This window comes from Anomaloglossus baeobatrachus, chromosome 1, assembly GCF_048569485.1.
Source record: "Anomaloglossus baeobatrachus isolate aAnoBae1 chromosome 1, aAnoBae1.hap1, whole genome shotgun sequence".
Taxonomy (NCBI): domain Eukaryota; kingdom Metazoa; phylum Chordata; class Amphibia; order Anura; family Aromobatidae; genus Anomaloglossus; species Anomaloglossus baeobatrachus.
The window spans coordinates 926,407,701-926,420,460 of NC_134353.1; the positions used below are offsets into that span (position 1 = coordinate 926,407,701).

Genomic DNA, 12,760 nt, shown 5'->3' on the forward strand with positions numbered 1-12,760 from the left:
ATGCTGGTTCTGTATGCCTTCAATTTTGAATAAATCCTCAACAGTGTCACCAGCAAAGCACCCCCACACCATCACACCTCCTCCTCCATGCTTCATGGTGGGAACCAGCCATGTAGAGTCCATCCGTTCACCTTTTCTACAAAGACACGGTGGTTGGATCCAAAGATCTCAAATTTGGACTCATCAGAACAAAGCACAGATATCCACTGGTCTAATGTCCATTCCTTGTGATCTTTAGCCCAAACAAGTCTCTCCTGCTTGTTGCCTGTCCTTAGCAGTTGTTTCCTAACAGCTATTTTACCATGAAGGCCTGCTGCACAAAGTCTCCTCTTAACAGTTGTTCTAGAGATGTGTCTGCTGCCAGAACTCTGTGTGGCATTCACCTGGTCTCTAATCTGAGCTGCTGTTAACCTGCAATTTTTGAGGCTGGTGTCTCTGATAAACTTATCCTCCGCAGCAGAGGTGACTCTTGGTCTTCCTTTCCTGCGGCGGTCCTCATGTGAACCAGTTTCTTTGTAGCGTTTGATGGTTTTAGCCACTTCACTTGGGGACACTTTCAAAGTTTTCCCAATTTTTCAGACTGACTGACCTTCATTTCTTAAAGTAATGATGGCCACTCGTTTTTCTTTCCTTAGCTGCTTTTTTCTTGCCATAATACAAATTCTAACAGTCTGTTCAGTAGGACTATCAGCTGTGTATCCACCAGACTTCTGCACAACACAACTGATGGTCCCAACCCCATTTATAAGGCAAGAAATCCCACTTATTAAACCTGACAGGGCACACCTGTGAAGGGAAAACCATTTCCGGTGACTACCTCTTGAAGCTCATCAAGAGAATGCCAAGAGTGTGCAAAGTAGTAATCAAAGCAAAAGGCGGCTACTTTGAAGAACCTAGAATATAAGACATATTTTCAGTTGTTTCACACTTTTTTGTTAAGTATTTCATTCCACATGTGGTAATTCATAGTGTTGATGCCTTCAATGTGAATCTACAATTCTAGAATATCCAAAATAAAATACAGAAAATCAAATTGTATAAATTATATAAATTTATTTGCATTTTGCAGAGAGAAATAAGTATTGGATCTCTCTGGCAAACAAGACTTAATACTTGGTGGCAAAAAGTTGTTGGCAGCCCAGCAGTCAGACGTTTTCCGTATTTAATGATGAGGTTTGCGCACATGTCAGGAGGAATTTTGCTCCACTCCTCTTTGCAGATCATCTCTATCTACATCATTAAGATTTTGAGGCTGTCGCTTGGCAACTCGGAGCTTCAGCTCCCCTATAAGTTTTCTATGGGATTAATGTCTGGAGACTGGCTAGGCAAAGTGAAATGTTTCCCCAGCCCCATCGGCACACTGCACTAGCTGAGCAGCTACTCCTTTGTTTTACTGTGCATGCGCCAGAAGTAGACCTCAATGGTGCATGCTCAAAATTTCAGAAAGGCATGGAGTAATGTATCCTGTCCTCAGGGACATCCATTGGGTCAAATTTGGTGGGATCAGAGTGAGCAAGCGTGACTTCTGGGCACGATGTCTTCGCCCACATGACTTCAGATCGGTAATTTGCCGATGGTGAGAAAATCTTGCATGAAAACTAGACCACCGTGAGGGCAGATAATACCCATCCAGGAACGGAGGGACAGGCGGTGCCCGATCACCTTGCCCAGTGCCCGATCACCTTGCCCCATCCAGGACAGGAAGGACAGGCAGTGCCCGATCACCTTGCCCAATCTAGAACCAGAGGGATAGGCGGCACCCGATCACCTTGCCCAATCTAGAACCGGAGGGATAGGCGGCACCCGATCACCTTGCCCCATCCAGGACCAGAGGGACAGGCGGCGCCAAATCACCTTGCCCCATCCAGGACCGGAGGGATAGGCGGCACCCGATCACCTTGCCCCATCCAGGACCGGAGGGACAGGCGGCGCCCGATCACCTTGCCCCATCCAGGACTGGAGGGACAGGCGGCGCCCGATCACCTTGCCCCATCCAGGACCGGCGGAGGGAGAGATGGAGCCCAATAACCTTGCCCCATCCAGGACTGGAGGGACAGGTGGCGAGGACCAATTATCTTAAGGGCTTTTCAGGGACCCAAGGAACAACTTTAGGTCTGCAGCTTTAGTCGGCGGTACCCTCTGCTCCATTCATTGTCTATGGGACTGCCAGAGAAAACCAAGTACAGCGCACTACTATATAATGAGCAGAGTGCAGATCCAACATGTGCACCACGGCTCCATCCAAAGACAGGATTCCAGAGCCCCCCATCTTGGGATTGATAAGGGGTCCCGACACTTGGACCCCTAATGATGCTACCCTATGGATAGATAACTTTTTGTTGTTTGTTTTTTTGAGGGGGTGGCTAACTCTTTACTAAATCAGTTTGCACAGTGTAGTATAGGAGTTTGTTTTATTTTTGGGTTTGCATGGTGTGTGGTCTTCTTACGGGGTACACGCACTCCTCATTCCCTAAAATAGGGAGCGATTAAAACCCAACCTAACAATAGAAATAGTTTAGCTCTGTGAGACATGCCGGCATCCTCCTCTTTGCCCTGTTTATGGCGTCTGATCTTCCTCCCCCTGCCACAATGTCGTCCTGCTAATGAGAGAGCCCCCCCCCCCGGACGCTATTTAAATAGTAACCAGAGATAATGGCCGCAGCTTTTCAGGACCCCCCCCTCCATTCATGTTGCAGTAATTCGGCCTGAAAGGCATACATATTCAAAATGCACATTCCTATTATGTCGAGAGCCCAAATGCAAATGTCACCCGTCCTCGGAATTAGGCCTGTGTTTGTTCTGCTAAAGCCCAGATGAGGGGAGCGCTGCCACCTCGCCCCCTCGCACGTGCCTCCCTGACACCATGATACATTTGCATTGAATTATGGAAGCGATCGTCTTCATGCAGATGCCCCCCGGGCGAGAAAAGAAGTTAACTGCATGAAAAGCAAACACAAAAACATTGTTTAACTTGTGCAGGAAAGCGGTGGCATTGTCATTCTGCCGGAGCCGCCTGTGCGTGACATATGGTAATTTCTCCATAGGGAGGAAGTGTGAAGCAGCGACCTCTAAATCTCAACATTGACCTCCAGTTATACAATGTGCCACTCTTAAGGGCCTCATCCCCCTTTCATATGGTAATGGCCGCCCCCGCCCCGTGCCGCTTACACCACAATTCTTTATTACCACCGAACAGTCGGCACATGGAGGAAATACCAGTAGTGAGACTGGATCGTGGAACGAGGAGGGCGCTATTATTAATTCACAAAGCGACAGGGTACCGTGCACTAATTGGCGCACAAAGAGGAGGCGACCGGTGACCGTATTGTGAAATAAATATTTAGGGAGCGCTGTGAAAAAGGTTTTGTTTTTTTTTTTCCCTCCAGCTCCATGTGTCGCCTGTTTGACACAATGAACGCTCTCTGGTTTTAAAGAATGTCGCATTAGACACAGAGAACCTGCCGCACAAAAAATATCCTGCAGTTGTATTTCTCTATTTAGCAATTTATGTCAGTTCTAGGGGTCCCACGTCTAAAGACCCCTTTGCACACTGAGACTTTCTAGCGATCCCGACCTGGCCGGGATCGCTGGAAAGTCTCTAAACAGTCGCTGGTGAGCTGTCAAACAGTCAGATCTGGCCAACGACGCAGCAGCGATACGGACCTGCAGAACGACCTCGCTGGTCATTGGGGACGTGTCACACAGCAGCTATTTGACGACTCACACCTATGTTAGGGGCGTGGTGTTTGGCGCGTAAGCCACCTAGGTGTCCTTTTTACACGTCCCCCTCAGCTCCGATTGGTGATCGCTAGTGCGTTCTTATTGCCGACCCCGAGCTTGGAAAGATTGGCAAAAGTCGCACTTGTATATCCTTAGTTCCTGAGCTTCTGTTGCTTAGCAGATCTTTTGTAGCGTTCTCTGTGCGGCGACTCCACACTGGTTTATCTATACCGCATCAATACAGCTTCAATCAAATGATGCTTACCGTATAGGCTTTATACTATTGCAGACTGGAGAACTCTCTAATGATCCGCAAACCAGCACGCTCAGGAACAAGGTAGATTTGAAACAAAGGACGGAAGAAAGTGAAAGCCGCCCAATCAGAACGCAACAGCGACCACCAATCGGAGGTAAGGGGGCGAGAAAGGGAACCCTATAGCACGCCTACGGGCTGGGTACTAAAGGGGGTGTTTAACGCAGCGATATCGCTAGCGAGCGTACCCACCCCTGTCGGTTGTGCGTAACGGGCAAATCGCTGCCCGTGGCGCACAATATCGTTCGGAGCCGTCACACGGACTTACCTGCCCAGCGACGTCGCTGTTGCCGGCGAACCTCCTCCTTTCTAAGGGTGCGGTCCGTGCGGCGTCACTAAGGGGTCGCCCAATAGAAGTGGAGGGGCGGAGATGAGCGGCCGTAACATCCCGCCCACCTCCCTCCTTCCTCATTGCCGGCGGCCGCAGGTAAGCTGTAGGTCGTCGTTCCCGAGGTGTCACACGTAGTGATGTGTGCTGCCTCGGGAACGACGAACAACCTGCATCCTCTACAAGCAACGATTTTATGAAAATGAACGACGTGTCAACGATGGACGATTTGGTGAGTATTTTCCAGCGTTAACGGTCGTTCATGCGTGTCACATGCAACGACGTGGCTAACGATGCCGGATGTGCGTCGCGGAATCCGTGACCCCGGCGATATATCGTTAGATCCGTCGTTGCGTGTAACGGGGCCTTAAGTTACTAACGATGTCGTTGTAACGGTGTCAAACACACCGATACATGCTGCACAGCGGGAAACAAAGGACCAAAAAATGGTCCTGAACGATTTGTAGCGATCAGCGACCTCACAGCGGGGGCCAGGTCGTGATGCGAGTCACACACTGCAATGTCACTGGGGAGGTCACTGTTACGTCAAAACCGGTGACGTTACAACGATATCGCTAGCGATGTTGCAGTGTGTAAAGGGGCCTTTAGACAGTCCCAACTTGTTGGATTGATTTCCAGCGATCAGCGGCAGAAATCTGGTAGTGTCTGATTTATCCTATAGTGCCACCACTGGTAAAGAGGAGTATTGCATCGTGCCCATTCAAATGAATGAGCAGTCTGTGCAACACCGAGACTTTTTATAACCACTACCTAATCTATATAAAAGATGAGAACCTTGAACAGAGGTTTCCCTTTAAAGAGGATCAACCATCAGGATTTTCTTATATAAACTAAAACCAGTTTCAAATTCTAATCTCTATATAACTTATAAGGGGATTCTAACTTACCAAGGAGGAAGGATTAAAGGGCACCAGCCACCAGGATTTTCCATATGAACTAAAATTAGTGCTATACTGGCGCTATCATGCTGAGTCTATACATACCTTTTCGTTGTGAAATCGGATGTATACTTTCTGAAATACAAGCAAGTAAAGTTTGTGAAATGCACTTAAAATGTTACTTGATTGATAGGTGCAACGGAATATCTAATAGGGGGGTCGGATTTTATTATTCCCACCAACAATTTTTCACATGGACGAACAAATGTTGTTGCTTGCACTGCTTAGTCCAATTTACGGACCAGACTAGTTCATGTCAACAACGGGCAGCCCCTGCGCTCGTCTGCGCTGTAGACAAGCCATGAAGATTTGCACAAGTGACTGGCTTCAGATTTAGTATGATCATCCGAAATCTAACCATAGGGCCAGGCAACCCCTTTAACACTAGAACTACTGAGGTAGTCATTTTGACTACTTTGCACCATGTATTTCTATATAGGTGTCACGGGTCCAGTAGTTCTAGTGTTAAAGGGAATCTGTCACCAGGTTTTTGCTCCCCCATCTGATAGCAGCATAATGTAGAGACAGAGACCCTGATTCCAGCGATGTGTCACTTACTAAGCTGTTTCTGTCATTTTGATAAAATCACTCTCTTATCTGCTGTAGATCTAGCAGTTATACAGAGCTCATGAATATGCTGGACTACCTGCAGCACGCAAAGTAGTCCTGTAATGATAATCTACTGCTGATTAAATAGTGATTTTTATCAAAACTACTCTAAGCAGCTCCGTAAGTGACACACCACTGGAATCAGTGGTTATTCTGCTTTCAGATTGAGGCAAAAAGCTGGTGACCGATTCCCTTTAAGCCCCAGCCCTTCACTGGCCATAAACACTGTTGGATCATCCCTGAAACACTTAGTATTTGCATAAGTGGTACACGTTTACTGAGGAAGAGGGGGCTCTCAGCTGGTTACTTTTAAGTCTTTGTCAAGATTTCTGTTTTGCATTGGTTATCTGTATAAGATGCATGACAACAGATGGCTCTTTCAGCGTTGGACACCCAGCTTTTTTAGGATTCTGAGAGGAAAATTTTGTTCGGGCTTTTAGGGTCGGGATGGCGAAATCAGAAACTGATATTGCATAGTGCTCCTTTTATAAATTCTCCATTCATCATTTCCAGTCTTTTATTTGTTTTTTATGGCTGCTTTCACACATCCGTTTTCTTCCATCAGGCAAAATCCGGCAAAAAAAACTGATGCGACGGATCGGGCGAAAAAACGGATCCGTGGCATCAGTTTTTTTTCCCATGCATTCCTTACGTTTTTTACGGATCCGTTGTGATAATGAGCATGCGCAGTTGAAAAAAAAAACAGATCCGTCGTTGGATTCCGTCATATGCCGGATGACGACGGATCTGGCGCCCATAGGCTTCCATTATACAACGTGCCGGACGGCGCCGGATCCAGCGTGGTCCGTTTTTTTTCCGGAGACAAAAAACGCTGCGTTCTTTCCAGCAGCCGGACGAAGACATTTTGCCGAATCTGGCGGACGCCGCATGCAAGGAAAGGCCATCAGGCACAATCCGGCGCTAATACAAGTCTATGGGGAATAAAACAGATCCGACGTCGGATCCGTTTCATCTGCAATTCGCCGGATTGTGCCTGACGGCAAAAGACGGATGTGTGAAAGCAGCCTTAGCTGCATTGTGGGTGGTTACTATGTTTGCAAAAAAAAAAACCTCAAAAACTTGAAATACTGTTACCTTAAGTGCGTTTTTGCGCGTTTTTCGGGTGCGTTTTTTGGCCTCAAAACTGCATGACTTTGCTTCCCCAGCAAAGTCTATGAGTTTTCATTTTTGCTGTCCGCACACAACTTTTTTTTAAAACTGCGTTTTTGAGCTTAAAAAAATGGACATGTTAATTCTTTCCTGCGTTTTTCTGCGTTTCCCCCCCCCATGCAATGCATTTGGCAAAGATCAAAAACGCACCAAAACGCGGTAAAAACGCATGCGTTTTTTGCCGCGGGTGCGTTTTTGTGTGTTTATAGCGGCCAAAAACGCAGCGTAAAAAAAACGCAGCGTAAAAAAAACGCAGCGTGTGCACATAGCCTTACACTGCACACTAGAGCAGACAATAGACTGACCTTTCCTGTGTTCTGTAGATCATTTGTCAGCTTTACTGTATAGTATGAGGCACAATGAGCAGAGTCATCTCAGAATTAGAAAAATACCTCATTTTTAAAGGTTTTTTTTTTCATACTGACTTTCGCCATTGTTTAGAAGTTTGTTTTGTTTTAAGGGTATTTCCGCTTTCAGAACACAACGGTCCCCAGTCACTTTTAGTTTTAATAAAACAAACTTTGCTTTACTCACCTTTACTCACCTCATGTCCAACTCTGAGTCTTTGCCGCTTCTCCCGGTGTCTTTTATTGTTTTCATCGCCATTGTCATGTTGACCGCTATGTAGCCAATCAGGCAGTTCTGTTGAGCTCACTGATTGCCTGCAGCAACGGTCAGCATGACATCAGCGCTGCAAACAATAATAAATCGGGAGAAGGGGTGGAGACTCAATACTGGACCCGAGGAGGGTGAGTAAGGGACAGTTTGATTTATTTTAATTAAACTGGACCTGTAGACTCTGGTTTTGTGTACCTAAAAACACACTTAAATTGTGTTTTTTGTTTTGTTTTCCCCTCACATTTTTTTTTTATTGTCCATATACACTACCCACAAAGAGAGGAATATTTGGCTTTCTGGTAAAATGTAAAAAGTTCCCGCTACAGTGATATTTTATCATGACAGTCGGGCATTAAGTAGACACAGCAATGGTGATTTCCTCATCTCAAACAATTTATTAATACAAAAGCCAACACCAGTGCTGGATATACTCCTCCACCCAATACCTTGTCATGTGGCCTTGAGCATCAATTACAGCTGACAGACGCCTCCTGCTGGTTCCCAGTGGAGTTTTTGTCGGTTGAGGCAGGGCATCTCACTCTTCTTGAAGAGCGGCCCTCAGGTCTTTGAGGTTCTGAAGTACAGAGTTATGGCCTCTACACGGCGACTCAGCTGATCCCATAGGTTTTCTATGGGATTCAGGTCTGGAGAAAGTGCAGCCGCTCCATCTGAGGTCCCCCAGTCTCCAGCAGCCGTTCCCTAATGATGTGACCTCGATGAGCTGGAGCATTGTCCTCCATGAAGATGAAATTAGGCCGGTGTTGTTCATACTAGAGGCACAATGACTGAATTAATGGTGTTATTCCAGTAGTAGGGGCTGTCACTGTACCAGTCACACAGTGCAGGGCCGTTCTGTACTGACTTGACACACCGGTCCACACAATAACACCACCACCACCAAAGGCTCGTCTGGTGACAGCAGTGGCTGATGCACAGCGTTCTCCTTGATATCTCCATCATCGTTGGTGGCCATAATTTCTGCTCAGCATGAATCAGCTTTCATCAGTGACCAGCGGTGAAGCCACTGGTCCCTCATCCAGCGTAGATAACGACTGTGCCTCATGGTGCAGTCAAGTACCTTGCAGGTCATCTAGCATGCATATCACATGGATGTAAATGGTTTTGAATGGTCTGACGTGACACTTGGGTGTTATCTCCCTTAAATGTGCCTTGAGCTGTGTGACATTAATCAGCTGGTTCTGAAGGGCATTGTTGACAATGAAGTGGTCATACGTGTGGGATGTGGACAAAGGACATCTACTTCTCTGCCTGTCTGTGACTTACAGTCTCTCTGTATCTCTGTTGCAACCTGATCTTGACTCTCTTTGACACTGTTCTCAGTGGTCTCTTCCGTCTGAGAACATCCTGATTGAAGCCTCACAATGGCGCGGTACTGCTGATCAATTGTTAGGTGTCGTCTTGGTCTCATGATGTAAAAATGTGAACAGCGTGAGGGAGAAGGTTTACTATAACACCAATTCTAATTGAATCCCAAAATTTATTGGGTGATTTTATATATATATTTATATATATTTATTTATATATATATATATAATATATATATTTTTATATATATATAATATATATATTTTTATATATATATATAATATATATATTTTTATATATATATATATATATATGTGTGTATATATATATATATATATATATATATATTTTTATATATTTATATATATATATATATATATATATATATATATTTATATATATATATATATATATATATATTTTTATGTATATATAATATATATATATATATGTATATATATAATTTTTATATATATAATTTTTATATATATATATTTTTATATATATATGTATATATATTTTTATATATATATGTATATATATTTTTATATATATATATATATATATATATATATATATTTTTATATATATATATATATATATATATATATATATATATATATATATATATATATATATATATATTTTTTATATAGATTTATATAGATTTATATATATATAATATATATATATAATGTGTGTGTATATATATATATATATATATATATATATATATATATATATATATATATATATGTACGCCCGTTGAGAATTTTGCCATTAAGCTCCTTGTTAGAGAACAGCAAGTTGTGCAAAAAGTACTGAAACATTGAACAGTTGGACATGTGCATCCAAAAGTTTTGAGGCGGTCACACTAAGGTCACTTGAAAAGGTTAGAGGGCATTTTAGGATCATCCTGAAATTTCACCCGAAGGTCAAGTGTTTCTAATTTTTTGTGAGTAGTGCATAAAAAATAAATCTTCAACTATTCGTTCTAACATTTTCTGTTTTCGGTTAATCACTTGCCACCTTTACTGTATAGACTTGGGCAGAATGAGCAGTCATTATTTAAAGTTTCTCATTTTTGTTTTTTACACACCTATTTCTTAGTGACTACCAATAAAAAAATAATCTTGAAATAATGTGATTTTCAAACTGTTCAGTATAGCAGATAATAGATTGACCTTTCCTGTTTTCTGTAGATCATTTATCTGCTTTACTGTATAGACTTGGGCAGAATGAGCAGTCATAGTAAAATCAGAAAATTACATATACCTTTTTTTTTTTTTTTTTTTATAGTTTGAAGCGGTTTATTTATTTTTTTCACACATTTTTCTTAGTGCATATCCACAAAAAATAATCTTGAAATATTGTGGTCAAATAAAACAGAAGATAAGCTGACCTTATATGTAAATCAGTAGAGATGAGAGAACCCGAGGGTTGATGTTCAGTGTTCATACAAAACACAGACTTTACAAAAAAAACAGAGTTCGGATTCTTTACGTATGCAAACCACTCGCGTGAGCATGGCTGTGCTCCGGTACAGTTGGTGCTCAGCCCCGTGCGAGTCGTTCAAGCACTGCAAATGGCTCGCACTAGGATGAGCACTAACTGTACTCGAGCATAATGATACCCGTGCGAGTTGTTTGAATTCATAAAGCCTCCGACCTTTGTACTTAAATACTTTTTATTTTTTTTGGGGGGGGGGTGGGGGTGGTAAAGTCAGTGACTTTTACTGTTTGGGTCACAACAACATGATCGGATGTAGTGTGCACCCCCCCATACCCCCCCCCCAAAAAAAACGGAAAAACCGTACCCACTTCCGGAGTTTTCTGTTTATGGCTGGCTGCATATGGCCGAAGACCCTAACTCCCCAATTAGCGACTTCAGTTGGGGTTTAGGTCAAGTCCGGGTCCAAAATCAAACTGTATCTAAAGTCTGGATGAACCCGCCGAACAGAACTTCAACGGGTCTGCTCATCTCTACTTATCAGCTTTACTGTATAGACTGTGGCAGATTGAGCAGAGTCATCTCACCATTATTAGAGGGTGATTGAAAGATCTACTGTACAGCTGAAGACCTGAATGAAGTTTTTAAAACGAATTATTTATTTTTTTTCAGCTACATATTAATAAAATTAAGATCTAGCACATGGGACTGTCCAGGATGTGTTGTGTGGCGTCTGTCTTCTCTCGCACGCTCGCTGTCTGTCAGTACTGTGCGGCTGAGCTCTGCTTGTCTCTTCTCTCTTTCTTAAAGCTGTATTTCTATGTTCTGCTTTGTGTACTGATCTGTTCGGACTGGAAGCGCCACTGTAGCTCATTTTTCTCCTGTCTCTCTCTTCTCTTGTTTCCTCTGAAAGCTGTTGCGCCTGATGCTTCCGCTCGCGCTGACTCCGATCCCTCTGGGTCTGATCGCTCTTTGCATTCCTGTTTCTCAGTCAATGAAGGTATTTTTTTGCTTCCCTTTCTCCTGCTGTCTTTTGTTCTCACTGCTTGTTTTCATCTTTTTTTTATTTTATGTGTGTGTATTTACATTTGTGGCTGTTGTAACCTGTGCAGTGTTTCCATATACTTTTGTATTATTTCCTGTTTTTTAAATGGACACTAATCCTCAAGTCTTGTCTTCTCTCCACTTTACTGTGTTGTAGAATCGTTTGTTCTCTGTTTTCAGCCATGCCAGGTTGGGGAGAATTTAGTTGTAGGCTAGTCAATATAAATACAATTTGGAAGTCCAGGCAATTCCCCGTCTCCTTCTTCACTACTTGATTGACACTAGTTTTCGTTGACCCTTCCCAACAGTTTCTAACTGGTCCTTTAGGCTGTGTGCGCACTGTGCAGTGTTGATGCAGATTTTGACATAAATCTGCATGTCTATCTTTATGCCAGCAAAGTCAGTCCAAATTCTGAAGTCTTGTGCGCACGTTGCTTATTTTTTCCTTTCAGATTTGGTGCAGAAAATTATCTGCAGCATGTCAATTCTTAGTGCATTTTTACTTTTTTTATAAGAAAAACACATGCATTTTATTGGTGCATTTTTCTGCCAGAAGGTGGAGATGGGATGCAGAAAATTCCTGCACCAAATCTACAACGTGTGCACATCGCCTCAAGGGCTGGTAACTGTGTGGAATATGGTCCACCCATACATGCCAGTCCACCTGCCAATCATACATATTTGCACACATCTTGACATGCACCAAGAGGTCACCCTATTCAGGATAGAAATCCAATACCTCCATTTTGAAACAAATGGGTGAAAATTAATCATTAGAAGGAAGAAGCCTCTTAAGCAACCCAGTAAGTGACACATCACTGGAATCAGGATCTCTGCCCCTAAATTATGCTGCTCTCAGATGGGGGAGCAAAAGCCTGGTGACAGATTCCCTTTAAGATTGCTCCACGTAAAAAACTGACTTGTTGAGAGAGAAAAAAAACAAGTCAAAAGCATAAAAGTTAATGAATCAAGCCTGTTACTTAAAAGTAAGTGCCAATGTTACCAAAGATTCATCCCTGAAAAATAAAAAAATTAAAAAATCTCTCCTAAGGTTGTGTGTGTGTGTGTGTGTGTGTGTGTGTGTGTGTGTGTGTGTGTGTGTGTGTATATATGTGTATATGTGTGTATATATGTGTATATATATATATATAATTAAAAAAGAAATAAATATAAATAAAAAAAGGCAAATTGGGTATAATTTCATTTTAAATCCCAAAAATTGGA

The 12,760-nt window shown here is 42.9% G+C and overlaps 1 protein-coding gene across 2 annotated transcripts in view; it reads left to right on the plus strand.

The window, feature by feature from the left end:
- Positions 1 to 12,760, plus strand: part of WDR7 (WD repeat domain 7) — a 539,004-nt gene that overhangs the window by 206,317 nt on the left and 319,927 nt on the right. Inside the window, exon 17 of one of the 2 annotated variants that reach the window (XM_075328145.1) lies at positions 11,406 to 11,492. The exons of the other annotated variant lie outside the window; for it this stretch is intronic. Within the exon in view, the coding sequence (XP_075184260.1) occupies positions 11,406 to 11,492 (87 nt within the window). The remainder of the gene's footprint in view (positions 1 to 11,405; positions 11,493 to 12,760) is intronic. 2 annotated transcript variants of the gene reach the window in all.